This window comes from Carettochelys insculpta, chromosome 1 (genome assembly GCF_033958435.1).
Source record: "Carettochelys insculpta isolate YL-2023 chromosome 1, ASM3395843v1, whole genome shotgun sequence".
In the NCBI taxonomy this organism is placed as follows: Eukaryota; Metazoa; Chordata; order Testudines; family Carettochelyidae; genus Carettochelys; species Carettochelys insculpta.
Genome location: NC_134137.1, coordinates 19,474,241 through 19,493,516, shown reverse-complemented (window position 1 = coordinate 19,493,516; position 19,276 = coordinate 19,474,241). Strand labels below are relative to the sequence as shown.

The following is a 19,276-nucleotide window of genomic DNA, read 5'->3' as shown; positions in this document are numbered from 1 at the left end:
TACCTGAAAACTGCTATCATGTCCCCCCACTCTTCTTTTTTCCAGACTAAACAAGCCCAGTTCTTTCAGACTTTCTTTGTAGGTCATGTTCTCTAGACCTTTAATCATTCTTGTTGCTCTTTGCTGGACCCTCTCTAATTTCTCCACATCTTTCTTGAACTGCGGTGACCAGAACTGGACACACTACTCCAGCTGAGGCCTAACCAGCGCAGAGTAGAGCGGAAGAATGCCTTCTCATGTCTTGTTCACAACACATGTGTTAATGTATCCCAGAATCATGTTTGCTTCTTTTGCAACAGAGTTGACTCACATTTAGCTTGTGGTCCACTATAACCACTAGATCCCTTTCTGCCATACTCCTTCCCAGACGGTCTCTTCCCATTCTGTATATGTGAAACTGATTGTTCCTTGCTAAGTGGAGCACTTTGCATTTGTCTTTATTAAACTTCATCCTGTTTAGCTCAGACCATTTTTCCACTTTGTCCAGATCATTTTGAATTTTGACCCTATCCTCCAAAGCAGTTGCAACCCCTTCTAGTTTAGTATCGTCTGCAAACTTAATAAGCGTACTTTCTATGACAATATCTAAATCATTGATTGAACAGAACCGGTCCCAAAACAGGTGCCTGTGGAACCCCACTTGTTATACCTTTCCAGCAGGATTGAGAACCATTAATAACTACTCTCTGTGTATGGCTATCCAGCCAGTTTTTCACCCACCTTATAGTAGCCCCATCTAAGTTGTATTTGCCTAGTTTTTTGATACGAATATCATGGGTGGTGATTAGTTGAGTTTCCTCTGTTTATAACAATGATCTGGGTCCAGAGTTCCTGCTAATTTTTTTCCATCCATGGGTGGAATAAACTTTATGTGCACTGAGGCATGTGTGGATGTGCACCATTAATTAAAAACACACACACACACGCTGCCCACTGTAGGCGGCTGTGGGTGCTCTACTAATCATCTGGACAGCATCTGAATTCCTCCTGAGTGGCCACCCAAGCTCTCAGCTTACAGGAAGCATTGCCTGGGTCTCTTGGCAAGGCATAGATCCACACATTGCTATAGCTGTACATCACACTGGTGTAATGAATACAGTAAGAATGTCTGAGAACTTCAAGTTGGATGCTAACAGACTCTGAATCCCAGTGACGGTTCAGCCCGGTGCTCGAAGCTGCTTCCATCACTTCACACCGACTCTGCAGGCATTCTGGGCCTAAGAATGAGGCACAGATGCCTAGTGGCCCACTACATTTTAAAAATAGCTTTACTTGGAGCTTTTTGGCTAAGGAAATTACAGCTAACTTCTGTTATTTTTTTTTTTGGCCTTTTATAGTTACCTTGTGGGAGATGAACTGTGGGTAGTTATGGAGTACTTGGCAGGCGGCTCCCTGACGGATGTGGTAACTGAGACCTGCATGGATGAAGGACAGATAGCAGCTGTGTGTCGAGAGGTAAGATTATGCTCTGCTCATCAGAAGGAGTGCTCTGTGCGAAAAGTATACATACAATGAGAGCTTCCATGAAGAGCATGGTTTTACAATATAACCACAATGCTTGCAGCGACTTAGAACTTGATGCCTTTGAGTTCCATAGGACATGGGTTAGAAAGGTTTAAAAGCAGCGTCAATGAGTTGATCACAGAAGTAGCATGATACAGAGCTGTGTGAACATTAGCAGTGAATACAGTCTGATATTTGAGTGTTACCTAAAGTTCCTTGTTTGACGTAAGGCCTGCTAGTGTCTGCCTAGGGATATGTTGGATTCTCCATCACTTTCAGTCTGGCTGCAGTTACACTAAAAAGATCTGTCGACAGAAGTTGCTGTCTGAAGAGATTTCCAGACAACACTTTTGTCAACAGTGTGTGGCCGCACACAAAACCAGTGGGAAGAGTACTCTCAACAAAACAGGCATCTGGAAGAACAGCAGACAGGGCTGCCCGTTGTCCTGGACTGCCTGTCTTTCGGGAGAAGGCCCCCCAGAACGTCCACACAGCTTTTCTGTTGACAGAATCTATCGACAGTAGTGTTATGCCTCATGACTGAGAGGCAGAACGCTGCCAGCAAAAGTGGTAAGTTTTGTTGACAAACTGTTGACAAAACACATTTTGTATGTGGACGTTCCACCAATTTGGCTGACAAAACCAGGGTTTTGGCGGTGCCAAAACTCGCTAGTGTAACCGTAGCCTCTTTGTTAACACTGGTTGCCTTTTGAAAAGCCGTGCCATAACTCCAACAAGTTGTGGGCTTGATGGGAAAAATATGGGGTAAGGTTCTATGCTCGTATTACTCAGGAGGGAAGGGTAGGTGATCACAGTGATCCCACCTGGCCTGGAAATCTTAATGTTTTTAATTCTCTGCACTCCCCACTATGTCGGGATAAATTGATTTTTATACTGATTTGATTTGCCACAGAAACCAGGCATTGAGGGACAAAGATGCTGAAAGAGTATAAATGAAGAGGCAGATGGCAGTTAGGCACCCAACTTCTATTGCCTTTCTGTTGACCCAGGGTGCTTTTGAAAAAGCTCCCAAGTCCTGACCCCCCATATTTCTGGGGAGCCTTCACTATCCTCCTGCCCTGGAAGGTGAATTCCATTGGATACGTGTTATTGCTTTTTAAAAGCAGAAGGAAGAAAGAAGGTGCTGCTTTCTGGCTTGGCAGGAGGTATTTTAAGGCCTTGGTGGGGTAGGCCCCATGGAAAGCTCTGAATGGTTCCCAAAACACCTTGGTTTGGCATGCTGTCTATGTGAAAGGCACGGACATTCCTCTTGCATGCAAAGCTGCTCTTTTTCCACTTGTGGAGCAGTTCTCAAATCTCTCTCCTTTTTTTAAAGCTGTTTCAAATTCAATAATTATCTCAGAGAAACACTGGAAACCCTGCATCAAAGAGAAGAAACAGTGGAAGCTTTGCTATTGTCTGGGCCTTTAGGGGCCAGCTCACTGCTAGAGCGATTTCTTGTATCATGGAATGACTTATTCCAGGTTACACCAGAGGAGCCCATACACAGTGTTTATTTTTTAACTTTGCTTTGACCTATTTCTTCACAGCCTCATTTAATGGAGCCATCATATCTGTATTAATGTTCTCTTTGCAGACAGGCTTGCTGCTACTTTTGGAGTTTCTAAGATAATCCTGTTTTCAAGGCAATCCCAGATCCCACACTATTTAAAGCGCCTTAAAGTTACTCCTAGGGCTGCCAACATATGATCCCTTGCAACACAGTAAAATTTTGAGGCTGTAATCCTCAGATCAAGATCAAGGCAGATTTTTTTCAGGTAGCTTATTTACCAAGAAATGCAGCAATTCAGTCCATGAATATGTTGAGTTCACCAAACAGTTTCAATCAAAGAGAAAAAGTTGAAATATTTCAGCACTATTGAAAGGAAATGTTTTGTTTCAACTTCATGCCGATTCATTTCAATTTTGGGAATTTTGAAGAAAACAAAGCAAAGGCATCACAAAACGGCTGGAGAAGGAGGTGGGGTCTACCATTGTGGCTAGAGCAGAGCCCTAGGTTCATTTTCTTCATTTGTCTGGTGATGAGCAGTGACTTGAACTTGGTTCTCCCAGTTCTTATTTTAAATGTGCCCTCGTTACAAAGCTGAAGGCCTTGTTTTTGCTCTCTCTTGCTGGCCAAATAACTATCCACTGTCATGCAAAGTGGCAAGTCATAGTCAGGCATGAAAATTTGACCAGCCCCTAGCCTACAAGCAGCCCCTAGTCCTGAATTTTCTCAGAAACCGAGAACTCTGCAATTCCCAGCCCTTTGCTAGACTGTTCAGAGAAATAAGGTTTGTTTGCTCCTCCAAAAAGAGAAAATGTACAGCTTACCACTTTTAACTGGTCTTAACATCACTTTAGTTCAAAAACGCGGTGCTGGCTTGGCTTAGATTAAAAGTAAAACAAGCTTGTGAGTAATAGGAGATAAGTGAGTTTAAATATAAAGAACAGAGTTAGAAATGATTACAAGCAAACAGAAGTCAAAAATTCTTTCTGGAGCCCAAGACTTAACAAAACACTCTGCGGCCTTTGTTCAAGGTGCCAATCTATCTTCCAGCAAGATGACTACTCTCCCCTCTGATCAGATGTCCGACAAAGTCCAGGAAGATTTGTCTTTTTAGATGGATGATAACTTGGGCTTTGTGGCCGCTCTCTGTTATGGCTCTGTTAACTTTTATAATGAACTATTCTCAAGGTTAACCCCCCACTCCCACAAAGTAAAATTCCAAGATGACATGGAGTCTCCTGGTGAAGGAAGTTTTGTGCTTTCTTCCCTCACTAGCATATGCTAAAATGGAAATTCATGTTTCCTGCAGTCCCTGCCCCCATGCTGTGATGCTGCGTGGTTATCTCCCCTCTCTTGTTTGCTTGTTGGATAATCTTCTATGTCAATTGCATTCCCATTGCTACTTGCTCAACATTGGAATTATTTTCAAAGTGGCAGAGCCATGTTTCTTTGTCCAGAGTGGGGTGACTTCAATTCTGCCTAGCACGTGCTTTTTAAGAATGTAATTCCGAACATTTGTAGGGTTGAATTTGTCCCTGTACATACACACTTAATATTCATGAGCAGTATGGTAGTTAGCTTTCTAACCAAATATAAAGAAATCTACCTCTTAAATCTGTATCTAAAATGTGTTGCTGATGTCATTCATGAGTTGGGGCACACTACATTGGTCAGGGCAGCTGAAACTCGCTACCAATGACAGAGAACCCCTTGCCTTCTTTCATTAAGATGCTGTTGGAGTCAGTCTCTCATGTGGCTGCTCTCACCAGTGGGTGAACTCTTATAAGGACAGTTCCACCCCACCCTCCCCGTTTGAGATTCCTTTTCTTTGCTTTTGTCAAAATGCCTGAAAATTGACACACGCTTTTCTTTTTTTTACTGAAGTTTTTGTTTTTGCATTATTGTAATGTCCAAGTAGGACGGGTAACAGGATCAAGGTTCACGAGTGAAAAGAAAGCACCTGACACCAAGGCTAGTTGAACAACATTTATTTGAGGCAATCAGCACTCAGCACCCCAAAGTAAATTTCCCAACTCTATATGGCAAGAAGCATTGGTCTTAATTCCCTTCAGCAGTCAGGGACCCTGGAACGACTGCAGACGGCCCCAAGGAAGTCACATGGCACTGGAGCCTGGTCCAATGGAGAAGTCCAGTTTGCTGCCCAGCAGTGTGGGTTTTATAGTCTCCCTAACTTGCTGCATCATGATTACATAACTGTTCATCCAGCCAGTACCTTGGATTCCCCCTTATGTGTTCATGTGCTGCTTAAGTTACATATCAGGCATTGTTCACATCCTCAGGGCAGCTAGGCTGCTCTCCCTGGGTCACAGCATCATCAGTGGACTCTGCCTCCATCCCTAGCTCTGTGCGTACAATATTCTTCCTCTTTGGTCCCTTACAATTATTGAGACATTCTGATGAATTTTGACTTTTTTCAAATTTATTTGCTGAAAAGTTTTTAAAATGTCATTTTGTGGTTTGACCGCGAAAGTGACTTATTTATGCCTTTGTGTATTTGGTGGAGGGGGAAGGAATTGCCAGTGAACTGAACAATCCATTCTTTGCCCAGCTTGTAACAATTAATTTGAAGTTGGGTCCTTTGCTTGTAAACTGTTAGCTCTGCATTCATTCTGCATAAATTTGAGATATGCTGACGCTATCACGTGGGCTGGGGTGGGGGGTCACATCAGAAATTTAGTTGTTAAACTGATGATAGAACATGGGACTTAAACTAAAGAAACTAATCCCAGGTTGTTTAAAAGTGTGTGTGTTCAAATTCAACTCATTGGTCAGTTGCTGCTTTTCTGCTGCTGTTTCCTAGGTTGTTGAATAGCTTGATTTTTAAAATACTGTGTTGTGGACTTTCCCATAGTGTCTTCAGGCTCTGGAATTCCTGCATTCAAACCAAGTCATTCACCGAGACATCAAGAGCGACAACATCCTACTTGGAATGGACGGCTCCGTCAAACTAAGTATGCAGAAGGCAGCCATGAGCTTGCACGTTAAAGGGCAAGTTGCCCTTCTAAGGCACAATTGTCTTGTGAGGATAGCCAATGTTTCTGGCATTGAGATATGGCAATGGTGCCTATTTGCATTATTGGTAGCTGCAGGGATAAATCAGTGGGCAGAGGTATCTTAGCTTTAAGTATGAGTGGGCTAGATTACAAAGATGACTGGGGTGGGAGAAAGAGATATTGATTTGTACGCCCACATCTTGAGTACTGTGTGCAGATGTGGTCTCCTCACCTCAAAAAAGATATATTGGCATTAGAAAAGGTTCAGAAAAGGGCGACTAAGATGATTAGGGGTTTGGAACGGGTCCCATATGCGGAGAGGCTAGAGAGACTGGGACTTTTCAGTCTGGAAAAGAGGCGATTGAGGGGCGATATGATAGAGGTATATAAAATCATGAATGGTGTGGAGAAAGTGAATATAGAAAAATTATTTACCTTTTCCCATAATACAAGAACTAGGGGACACCAAATGAAATTGATGGGTAGTAGGTTCAAAACTAATAAAAGGAAATTTTTCTTCACACAGCGCACAGTCAACCTGTGGAACTCCTTGCCCGAGGAGGCTGTGAAGGCCAGGACTGTATTAGGGTTTAAAAAAGAGCTCGATAAATTTTTGCAGGTTAGGTCCATAAATGGCTATTAGCCAGGGGTAAAGTATGGTGCCCTAGCCTTCAGTACAAGGGCAGGAGATGGATGGCAGGAGATAAATCACTTGATCATTGTCTTCTGTTCTCCTTCTCTGGGGCACCTGGCATTGGCCACTGTTGGCAGACAGGATACTGGGCTGGATGGACCTTTGGTCTGACCCAGTATGGCCGTTCTTATGTGCACACTGAGTACATTTATTGTGAATAACAACTAGCACAGTTAGGGTCCATGTTTTCCATCTTTGCAAGCGTCAGCCATGCCCACTCAGCCTGGGCTCTGAAAGCTCAGCTGTTGCCGTCTTGCACATTATCGCCATCAGCTAAAATTCTGCATGCCACATTATGTCCTTAAAGTCACCTGTGCAATCATATTGCTTTCCGACAGCTTGCACAGGGGTAATTGACTGGAACCTAGTAAAGAAATCTGGTGGTCGTGTACTAAATGGAAGAGAAACCTGCTCCTGGCTCAACAGGAGACAAAAATAAATACATGAATAAACCTCTGCTTGAGTCAGTAATGTGAGCAGATACAACTCTGTTCGCTCCAGGAGTGGGTCTGCTTAGTAAGAAGGTATCATTTATATTTATTACATAGTCACTTTTCAGAATGGAGCTGCATTTTAATGGCCAATGGTTTTGACTTTGTACCAAGGTATGACTAGTTAGCCAGGGGCAAAGATGCTGTGTGTGTGTTTTTTTTTTTAAGCTATATTCCTATATCTGCTTATTGCAGGTTAACTTAGAAAAATCTCTCTGTGAAAATGGCGCAGTATGCTTTTAGACTGATTCATCCAGTGGCTCCAGTGCAAATTTATTCAGTTATAAGCCATAGATGATTTCTCTAGCTGTTGGGCTCACTGCAAGGCTCAAACAGGGATCTGAAAAATTAAACTGTGTGATTGTGCCCCTTACCTCAGCCTGAAATACAATTCTGCCCACAGAAATGGGCTGCTAGTTGTTTCTTCTTTGAGTAGATACAGCTGTGTATTTCACTTACCTGTGCACGTGTGCAGTGCATCAGAGCTGAAAAACTTGCTATCTGTACCCACAGAGGGGCAGACTCATGCCTCATGGCCATAATCCTTCCCTTATCTGAGACCATACTGCTCTGACCTCAGCTGGGCCAACAGCTGCTGTGGGCCCCAGTGCAAGGTGTTGGGGCTGGCTCCATGCCCTCCAGAAGGGTCGGGGCCTTGGATGGAAAGGGTGGGGATGGGGGCAGTCAGCCCTCAGCAACATCTGGACTGCAGACCCCCTCTTCCCCAAGTCACACGGAGCAGCTCCAACAGTGATTCAAAGGGGCCCAGTGCCCTTTGAATTGCTAGGCCCCAGGGCAACAGTCCCCTTTCTGTCCCTCCACCTGTTCTCCCGTTGGCAGGGCTGTTTTTTCTTGCTTCCCACGGCTGCATTCGGAGCTCTGAATGGTTGTAACCTCACAACCTCTCAACTGGTTTCATTTTTTCCCTTGTGTGTCCTCAGGAGTGCCCTTAGTGTTGGAGTAGCACTAGCTGTCGTTTGTTTCCTCAGTGATGTTCCCACTGTGTTTATGGTGCAGTCGTTTAAGAAAACAGACTCAAGGCCTTTGCCTGAAGTAGCACCTGCTCAAACAGGCCCTATGCTGTATTGATCCTTTACTTCTAGTTCTTTAGTCAACAAATATGTGTCCATATATTCAGTGTTACATTATAGGAAATTGAAGATCATGAGAGGGCTGGGAACTCAACCTCACAATTTCTTGACAATCCCCCCCAAAAAAAAGTCAGTAGCAAACAGTTCAGGAAGCACATTTGGATAGGAAATATTTCTGTCCAAAGATTTAGACCAGTTCTGATCACTAGAGCGTCATAAACGTTTATAAGCCCATACCGTCGTTTACCATTCTGGCAATGTAAAGTGTTTACACCTATTTTATACTTCTAAGGGAATTCACCAAGAACAATGGAAAAATTCGCTAAGCAGGCAGGCATGCTACAGAGCCTGCCCTATGCCTACCTCTTAAAACACTCCAAAGCCCCACCCCTCCATGCTGAGCATGCTGCAATAGCAAGCAAGAGGGACACAGTGTCTTTTTCTCTCTCTCTCTCTCTCTCACACGCACGCACATGCACCCAGCCCTCATTCCTGGTGGTGATTCATATCTCTACTGGGTCCACCAGAGCTGCCTGCCTGCACTGCTGGGAAGAGGGTGTATGAGCACTCTTGTGGCATCCCTTAACTTCCCCATCAGAAGTTGTTTTTCTGCGGGGAAGCAAAGAAATCAGCGGAGGCCATGAATTCTGTGCACATGCAGTGATGTAGAATTCCCTTAGTTATAATACCTGTGTTCTTTCCTAAGTCACATTCATCTCCGCAGGAGTGGCATCTCCATACATTTGATATCAGGCTAGTGTGACATCTTGAAAGGACTAAACAGTTTCCTGCTTTGCCTCCTTTGTGTCATACGCAGACTTCATGAAGGGTCAAGCAGTCTCTGCACAGACAGTCTCCAAGTGGATAACATCGTTCATCAAGTCTACATCTGAAATAGCTTTGGGTATAGTGGGCGTGAATTCATTCTATGACAGCGCAAGCAATGACCACAGCGTTCTTTAGTGACGTTTCTGTATTTGATATTTGCAGGGCTGCTGCGTGCTCATCAGTACTTAGGTTCACAAATCATTATGCTGTAACCACAAGCTCCAAGGTGGATGCAGGCTATGGTAGAGTGGTCTTCCCGTGTTTGTTTAGGTAGATTCTGAGTGCTGACTCTTGGCAGGGTATTGTGTGTGAACTACTCAAGTAGAATACATGGCTATGTCTACTCAAAGAAGGAGAAACGGTTATGTACTGTAACTGTGGTTCTTTGAGATGTAACGGAGACATATCTTCCCTCACCCACCTTCCATCCTGTCTTCAATGAAGTATCATTTCCAGGCACTGAGTGCAAAGAAATGGAGGGAGACTCAAGACGATGCTACAGCCATGAGGCACAAGTGCCACCTCTTTATGGGTACTGCTAGGTACATTTCTCCGGCTCTGGGATGCTGGGTGCACACTCATCGAAGTGGAATAGACACATCTGTATCACATGCTAAAGAACCCTTTCTTCGGGTGCATCAGGCAGGAGTGAAACCACTTGCTGTGTTGACTTTGCAGGACTAACCACATACTTGTCTTAGTCAAAGAAGCAGATGATTTGAAAAGACATGGAGGACCAGAAATCTTCACTGAATGGTTCCATTCAGTGAGAAAAAATATAGACTACCCTAATCCTAGATCAGACTTAGCAGCAGTTAACTTTTCTGGCCATGTCAGTTCCGAATAATGACATGTAGCCTGTACAGCATATAGAGCACTTACGCTTTCAAGGGGCTAAGGACATTACTTATACGGGAAGGTTGTAAGACAAGAAATACTGTCTCCAAGAGCACTTGTCCAAGAGCATTACAAAGAGTGAGTTACAGAATCCAGATGCCTTATGTCTTAACCATCTGGCTGTCCTTCCTTTCATAGCTGCTACCATGAAGCCCATTTTCAGCCTTGTTTTTGGTCAGTTCTCTGGCATTAATGCCATTCTCCTAATACAAGAACTAGGGGGTCACCAAATGAAATTAATAGGCAGCAAGTTTAAAAAGGAAGTACTTCTTCACACAAATTCCCAGTCAGCCTGTGGAACTCCTTGCCAGAGGAAGTTGAGAAGATCAAGACTATATAACAGGGTTCAAAAAGAGCTAGTTAGGTTCATGGAGGATAGGTCTATCAACCACCATTAGCCAGGATGGGCAGGGATGGTGTCCTTAGCCTCTGTTTTTCAGAAGCTGGGAATGGGTGACAGGAAATGAATCACTTAATGATACCTGTTCTGCTCATTCCTCGGAGACACCTGGCATTGTCCAGTTACAAGACAGCTAGTTGGATGTTTGGTTTGACCCAGTGTGGCTGTTCTTATGTTCTTCTTTATCTTTGACCAAGCTAACTTATCTCTTTTTCTTTTTTTTTCCCCTGTCCCCTCCATTTTCTCTTCCAGCTGACTTTGGTTTCTGTGCCCAGATAACACCCGAGCAAAGCAAACGGAGCACCATGGTGGGGACGCCTTACTGGATGGCTCCTGAAGTGGTGACGAGAAAGGCTTATGGACCAAAAGTGGATATCTGGTCTCTGGGAATCATGGCTATCGAAATGATTGAGGGAGAACCTCCTTACCTCAATGAGAACCCCTTGAGAGTAAGCTAATGCTAAGCCACTGTAGAGCCATGCAAGAGTCAGCTGGATGTGCCAAACCTGACTCTGCATTGCCTTCATAAGGAAATTTTAAAAGTTTCTGCATTGAGTTGAATGGATGCATCCTGGGTGCTTCTCTGCTATATTAAGCCAGAGGAAATGTAAGAATAGCCCTTTGTGAGGGATCTATCCTGGCTCGAAACTAGAAAAGAAAAAATTTCTGAAGATTTCAGAGCTTTAAAAGTCTGAATTTAGTTCTAGAGGTTGAACTTCCCTAGCCCAGTACCTCTTGGACCTGACTGGTGCTAAACAAGAGAATTTGCTAAACCACAGGAGGTCAATATTGTGTAGCAGTGTTAGCAACCCTTCCACTGCTTATTGGACTCCTAGAAGACATTTAGGGGTGAATTACAGCTAAATAACAGCACCTAACACTGAGAACCAGGATTGGTGGCTGTGAACAAACTTTATGGGACTGCAGAAACTTGTCCACATCCATACATGGTTGTCTGGCTGTCTAAAATCATGCTAGATTATGAATGTTGTTGAACAGGAAAGCTGGACTAGAGAGGTTTAACCTGTAGATTGTGGGGGCCTGTGATCTCATTTTTGAGAAATGACTTAGCTGGCCTTAACAAGCTGTCTTTCTGGCATAACTTCCATTGCCCCACTTCAAAGCAAGGCAAGCATTTTTGTAGACTCCATAAGACATTGAGGGCCAAACAGTGGGTAGTTACTTGCTGCTCTGAGTTGGAGGCACATGGCAGCAGGAGAAGCTGCAGGCATAGTGTGCTATAACTGTAGGTGGCTTCTCAAATCCTCCAGCATAGTGCCTCCTGTGCACTCCCGCTGCTTCACTTCCTGGCTCTCACACAGTGGCTGTGGTGGATAGGCTGCAGATGCTGAGTTGAGCCAGTGGGTGAGCACAAGCATTGCAGGAGAACTTCCAAATCGAAGTATCAGAGAGGTAGCCACATTAGTCTGTGTCTTCAAAAACAGCAAGAAGTCCTGTGGCACTTTATAGACTAACAGATATTTTGGAGCATAAGCTTTCGTGGGCAAAGACCTGCTTTTGACCCATCTGACAAAGCGGGTCTTTGCCCACGAAAGCTTATGCTCCAAAATATCTGATAGTCTGTAAGGTGCCACAGGACTTCTTGTTGTTTTTCAAATCCAAGCACGTGCATCAGCCATTTAAAAAAGCTTTATAAAATGTTTCTAAAAATAATAGTTTGGGGGGTTTACGTAATTTAAATGTTGAGTTTAAACTGCCGGCCGTTGCCCTTTCCCTTTCAGTGTACATCAGACCTTCCCTTAGTCACTGGAATACAGATGACGCTCAGGGTCAATCAATGGATCAGATTATCCCTCTGTTAGTCAGACGTGATCCGGGGAGGATGGGAAGAGTCTAGCCCAGGTTTGATTTATATTTGTTGCCGATGCAAGCAATGAAGGGCATGACTAGACATAAGGAGTTGTGCATCTGGTGAAAATGCCGTATGCTGACAGGAGAGAGCATTCCCATCAGCATTGGGGAAAAACCCACATCTGCGAGTGGCAGAAGCTGTGCTGGTGGGAGAAGTTCTCTCACTGACATAGTACTATGCATTCTACAGCCTGTGTCCCTTGTCTTGTTCAGGCAGGTGGAATATTCACAGCTCTGAGTGATTGAAGTTTTGACAACAGGGGCTGCAATGTAGCCTAAGGAAAAGCCCCACTAACTGGCAGGATGCCCATAGCTGTCCACAGCTGGCAACATATGTTTCTACTGGTGGTGCACATCTCCACATTCCCTGGTGCACATAACATTTATTCCTGCCCATGGATGGAAAAAAATTAGAGGGAAAATTGGCAAAAAATACCAGAGTTGATATTCCTCAACATTCGATTTATCACGTCCCTACGAGACCCTCTAAATCAAATGCTGGAAGATCGACCTCTGGGCTATCGATCTTCAGAGAAGTATAAACGTATCCTTAGTGGTAAAACTGATTGCTCTTGCAAGGTGTCTGTGAGCACTTGTGAAGAGGCATTTGATGCAGATTTGCATATGCAGGGGCATTTATGTCAATAGAGTTACTGGTGTAATTATGGTGGTATAACTCCCTGTGTGGACATTCTTCTTGCAGAATAAGTATCTACTTATGGAGTTAGACCTGTGTAAACCACCATGGAATAATTGTATTGATATAATTGTGCTAGTAAACACCCCTGTGTATAAAAGCCCTCAGACGAGACATGAAGGGTGTGTCTACACTTGTATCCCTCTTTTGAATGATGCATGCAAATGAGACAAAATTTGCATAATTGGCACCTCATTTGCATATTCTAATTTCAAAAGAGCTTCTTTCAAAAGAAGAAAGCCAGTGTAGATGCTGCTCTTTCGAAGTAAACCCCATCTTTGAAAGAATCCTTCTTCCCACTAAATAAAGGGAAGAAGGATTCTTTCGAAGGAACAGCATCTACACTGGCTCTCTTCTTTTGAAAGCAGAACATGCAAATGAGGTGCAAAATATGCAAATTTATACTTCATTTGCATTTTCAATTTACCTCATTTGCATACCTCTTTCAAAAGAGGAATGCAAGTGTAGACACACCCAAAATGTTTTTAATTCCTGCAAATCCCTCCAACTGACTGCAGAATCCAAACCTGGCTTAATACGGTAAAGCACTAGAAGACTGGATCCTGCTCACATACACATAGGACAGACAGTAGTTCTGTTTTTCAGTAAATATGGATAGACACAAGCATGTCTGAGTCATCCAACTGAATGTGCTGGAAAAATAGAAACCTTTGTAAGCTGGAGAGGGAGGGATCTCGCTTGATCAAGGAATGAATCTGAAACGCTCCTCGTTGTCTTTTGTTTCCTTGGTGCCGGTGTCCTGTAGGCCCTGTATCTCATTGCTACGAATGGTACTCCAGAGCTGCAGAATCCTGAGAAGCTTTCACCCATATTTAGAGACTTCCTTAACTGCTGCCTTGAGATGGATGTTGAGAAAAGAGGCTCTGCCAAAGAGCTGCTACAGGTAATTGCCTGTCCAGGGGCTAAGGTGCAAGCTCAAGTCAAGTCACTACTTTGGCTTGTACTGAGGATTAAATTTACCTTTACAATAGCATGGCCGAAGGCACAAGCATGTCTGAGGTGACTTGCCCGAAGGGGCACAGGATGGATGAGGACATTTTTCCTGATTCATCCCTTTTGTTTTAGCCTCTAATGGCAACAGCTGTGTGACGTATTCTATAACCAAATTCAGAACGCTCGTGCTGGGCCTGGTCTTCCAAAATGCTGAGCTCCTTATTCCCATGGTTTCTCTACAGCTGCTGCCAACACTGTCTCGGATTGCTCCAACTCAGGGGTCAGCAACCTTTCTGAGGTGGAATGCTGAAATTTGACCTGTTGATCTCTATGTATGGTCAGCGTGCCAGTGACACTTTTTAAAGTCACTAATGGTCCTACTTACAACAGCTTCATTAATGAATAAATGAAGATGCAGAGTTTTGTGATTTAGATGGTGGCTGGTAGCACTAGCTGGCCTTTTGTTAATCCACAAGTGGCCTGGCTTTGAGCAAGCTCCCAGCTGCATGGAGGAGGAGGAGCAGGGCTGAGCTCCCGCCTTGTATGCCAATGCAAATCAGCTCACGTGCCATTCTTGACACACAAGCCAGGGGCGGACACCCCCTGCTGTGACTTCTCTCTCTCCTGTTCTCAACCTTGTCAGCTGCATGGTTCCCCATTACAGCCCTACTGGTGGAAGTGTCTTTTGCACCATGCCTCAGTCTCTGCCTTTTTTTTTACCTTAACTCACCTCAGTGTAATGACAAAGAGCACTTCTTCCTTATCCCTTTTCTGCTAGTCTGCTTTACCTTGTGATGCTTCCCCTGAAACACCACTGCTCATGCATTAATCACCAACCATTTACCTTGTGCCATTCCCTCACTTACACTCATCCTGAATCCCTGCTGTCACTGTTTCAGGAGTGTGCATGCTGTAGCCAAACCACTTTCTCATTCCAGGGAGCAGAACAGTATTGGCTTGTCCCCCACCTACCCTCTGTTTCCGCGGATTTCCAGTATCAGGACTGAATTCAGTTTGCGTATTCCACTCCCACAAAAGTCCAGTGGGAGACATGCACGTATGGGATGGTTACCCTCATGTGCTCAATGGTTGGGTTGTGCCTAACTTCTCTCACTGGGTATCCACTTTGAATTTGTCTCATGGTCTCCTCCCTTGATGGCTTGATGATAGGATTGAGACATTAGAACATTTATTTGTTACCTCTAGGTATGAAATTATTTTCCCCACTATTGCAGATGTTGCCACTTCATAGAATCATAGAATACTAGGACTGGAGGGGACCTCGAGAGGCCATCGAATCCAGCCCCCTGCCCCAATGGCAGGACCAAGTACTGTCTAAGCCATCCCTGATAGACATCTGACTAACCTGTTCTTAAATATCTCCAGCGATGGAGATTCCACAACCTCCCTTGGCAATTTATTCCACTGTTTGACCACCCTGACAGTTACGAACTTTTTCCTAATGTCCAACCTAAACCTCCCTTGCTGCAGTTTGTCCATTGCCTCTTATTCTATCCTCAGAGACAGAAAAAGAACACGTTTTCTCCCTCCTCCTTATGACACCCTTTTAGATACCTGAAAACCGCTATCATGTCATCCCTCAATCTTCTCTTTTCCAAACTAAACAAGCCCAATTCTTTCAGCCTTTCTTCATAGGTCACATTCTCTAGACCTTTAATCATTCTTGTTGCTCTTTTCTGGACCCTCTCTAATTTCTCCACATCTTTCTTGAACTGGGGTGACCAGAACTGGACACACTACTCCAGCTGAGGCCTAATCAGCACAGAGTAGAGCGGAAGAATTGACTTCTCATGTCTTGTTCACAACACACCTGTTACTGTATCCCAGAGTCATGTTTGCTTTTTTTGCAACAGCATCACACTGTTGACTCATATTTAGCTTGTGGTCCACTATAACCCCTAGATCCCTTTCTGCTTAGTCATTCCTGGACAGTCTCTCCCCATTCTGTATGTGTGAAACTGATTGTTCCTTCCCAAGTGGAGCACTTTGCATTTGTCCTTATTAAACTTCATCCTGTTTACCTCAGACCGTTTCTCCAATTTATCCAGATCATTTTGAATTATGACCCTATCCTCCAAAGCAGTTGCAACCCCTCCTCGCTTGGTATCATCTGCAAACATAATAAGTGTACTTTCTGTGCCAATATCTAAATCGTTGGTGAAGATATTGAACAGAACCGGTTTTAACACAGACCCCTGTGGAACCCCACTTGTTATACTTTTCCAGCAGGATTGAGAACCATTAAGGAGTGTACATGCTCCTTAACATGCACTTAGCACTTCTTGACAGTTAGCTCAAAACCCACCACCTTCAGCTTGGGAGGTGCAAAGTGCATTGTGGCATCATGTATAGCAGGGATGGGCAATGGCCAATAGTGGGTGGGCTGCCTGAGTGGCCCTCCTTCACTTCATTGGGCCACAGCAGCCCACAGCCCACCTGCGGCTCTGTGGCCCTCTCCCCTCTCCATGCCTTTTGCTCACCAGGGAACTGGAGCCTGGCACTTACCTTCTCCTGCCCCTCCTTTCCAGTGCCTTTGGGGTTGAAACGAACACCGTGAACAGCTGATTTGCAGCATTCCATCTGTGGGAGGGAGGGAGAAGAGTGGGGACAGAGCGCAACTCAGGCAATTGACATGCCCTGAAAGTGTTGGGAGGGAGGAGGCGGGGCCTGAAAGTGTGGGGCTCCAGTTCACCACCACTATGCAAGAAGCCAGTGGAAGGGGGTGCAGCTGGGGCTCTGTGGGCTGCACGTAGAACCTCAGTGAGTTGTATGCAGCCCATGGGCTGCAGGTTGCCCACCACTGGCATATAACATGGGTGCTGAAGAATATCTGTGTGGTATGATGGGAATTGGATGGTCCTGCAAATGCTAGCATGGAAACCTGTTTATCTAGTAATTGGCTTTGATTGTCAGTTTGGCAGTAGCTGTGTCAAACTCCAGTTCTGTTTTGTAGGTATTAATAGATTGACAAGGCACTATTATGATTGTTGAGTCTGAACTCTTGCATAAGACAGGCCGTAGAAACTCGCCCAGTGACTTCTGCACCCAGCTCAGCAATTTGTGTTTGAACTAGAGCAGCTCTCTTTGTGTCTTCATCCCACCCAGGAATAAGGTCCTCTAACTTCCACGTTATGTTTGGCTACATCTACACTACCAGATAAATTCGATTCTATAACTCTGGGTTTTATAAATTCGGTTTTGAGTACCCTCACTTCCCACAAAGTCAACTTTGTGCTGCCACACTAGAGTGGACAAAGATTGACTGTTGCATCAGTACATTGTGGGAACCTATCCCACAGTTGCTTCAGCCCTGCATTCTGCACCCTCCTATTGGGGCCCTGCTGCACCCCAACTGTTGGCAGCACTCACCCTCCTGCCTGATTCCTGGCCACTGACCACTGCTGCTGTGCCTGGCTTGTGGGAGCTGGGAGCCTGGTGCAGCTGTGAGCCAGGTGCTGCACCAGTCAGTTTTCTGGCTCCTGTAAGTGGTGGGAAGCTGGGAGCGAGATGCAGCAGCACTATAAGCTTCTCAGCTCCTTGCCACTTGCAGGAGCTGGGCAGCTGACCAGGGTTGCTGTGCTGGTCAGTTGCTCAGCTCCCACGAGTGGCAGGGAGCCAGGAGCCAGGTGCAGTAGTGCCAGTCAGCCTCTGGAGACATGGCACTTCCACACTAACCTTCATTCGAACTGTTGAATTCAAACTTGGCGCTACACCCAGCTGTTTCCGACAATAATATGCTATCAATATTAGTGCTCCCTAAATCGAGCTAATGGTATTTACAGGGAAGACGGTCACTTGGTACAATCGAGCTAACTGCCTTAAATTTGAATTTATTTCGTAGAATAGATGTAGTCTTTGTGAACTAACTAGAAGCCATGAAGAATTTCTTGAATATCAACTAGTTTTGTGTCACGAGCCCATAATTTAACCTGATATTGTTGCATAACTGGAACTCAGCCCAGACTAGCTTGAAGGGTTTGTGACTTGGAACAAGCCTTTTAGTTTAACCTGGTTGGAGTTTCGAGCCTGTAACTGAACTGCAAACCACTTAAACTCTGTGTGGTTTTGGTGCAGACATGTCCCCCTGTGAGACATGTACTCAAAGGCATCCTCAATAACTTAATTTTCTCCTTCTCTCCTAGCACCAGTTCCTGAAAATTGCAAAGCCCCTTTCCAGCCTCACTCCTCTGATTGTTGCAGCTAAAGAGGCAGCGAAGAACAACCACTAATATGGAATCATCATAGTCATCGTGCCAAGTTTTTTCATGTTCATTTTGGAGACTGAATATCTGCCCTCCTACTCCTTAGGGGCACCCACAACTTGGCTCCCTGAGAGTGGGCCTCCGAAGTAGTATTTGTTGAACGTTAAAGGAGACATTGTTGATCTGAAGATGTGAACAGTCCTCTCACCTCCTTGGTGGGAGTGAACTATTTTGTATGGTTGACAAGGTCTTTGGGAGAACCTCTGAGCCTAATGTAGCAAAGCGAGTTTGATTTCCTATCTCTTAATATGTTTATTTTTTAACATAACATGGAGCCTTAGACCATGTTTTATCTTAATTAATCTCTCACTGGCTGGACTTTCCCTGCCTCTGCCCGCCTCAGTTGTTAAACTACTGAAACTCCTGCATGTTTTGATTACTTGAATAATGGAGCAGCCAGCAGAAATTAGAACAGCTTTTATAATGGAAAGGGGATGCAGGAGTGTGTCATCCAAATACTTCCTCAGTGCTGCCGGACACTGACAGAGCAAGTTGAAAAATTCTGAATGAACCTTTTGCAACCATCAGAGGACATAGTTCATGGAGTACCTTTGTCCTGTGTCTTGTGAATCAGCCTCTGATTAAATAGCCCTCTTTCTGGTTTCATCTGGAATCTGTAGACTTCAGTTTTTACTTCTGCTAAGTATTCAGTCGCTTCCAAATACAATCTTGCTGTTGCGTATGAATGTAAATCATGGGAGAAAGTAGCAGGCCTGGTTTTGAAAATTATTTCATTTGTAAGGCACAGTTTGGGTTAAAGAAATCAGAGCTCTGTATTGTGAAACCCTGATACTGTGGTCACCATTATAGTATCACCATATGCTCCCAGGTACCATACAATGGTATTTGAGAAATGATTCTTTCTTATGCCAAGTTTAAGGACAAACTATCGAGTCAGACAAAGTTGGATATGTGTGTATATTTGGGAGAAGCTAAGTAATCATCTTGCTTTGTCTTGTGCCTCATGGGGAGAACCAAGAGGATTAATAACTCCTCTGGTTGCCAAAGTTTTTGAAGTATCTGGAAACTTGGAACTGCACCA

At 44.4% G+C, this 19,276-nt stretch overlaps 1 protein-coding gene across 1 annotated transcript in view; it reads left to right on the top strand.

Moving 5' to 3' along the window:
• PAK1 (p21 (RAC1) activated kinase 1) overlaps positions 1-18,840 on the top strand; it is a 130,245-nt gene extending 111,405 nt beyond the window's left edge. The window contains exons 11-15 of the mRNA XM_074981206.1: positions 1,338-1,455; positions 5,886-5,985; positions 10,681-10,877; positions 13,764-13,901; positions 18,115-18,840. Coding sequence (XP_074837307.1) covers positions 1,338-1,455; positions 5,886-5,985; positions 10,681-10,877; positions 13,764-13,901; positions 18,115-18,201 — 640 coding nt within the window. The 3' untranslated portion in view covers positions 18,202-18,840. The remainder of the gene's footprint in view (positions 1-1,337; positions 1,456-5,885; positions 5,986-10,680; positions 10,878-13,763; positions 13,902-18,114) is intronic.
• The last annotated feature ends 436 nt before the right edge of the window (positions 18,841-19,276 follow it).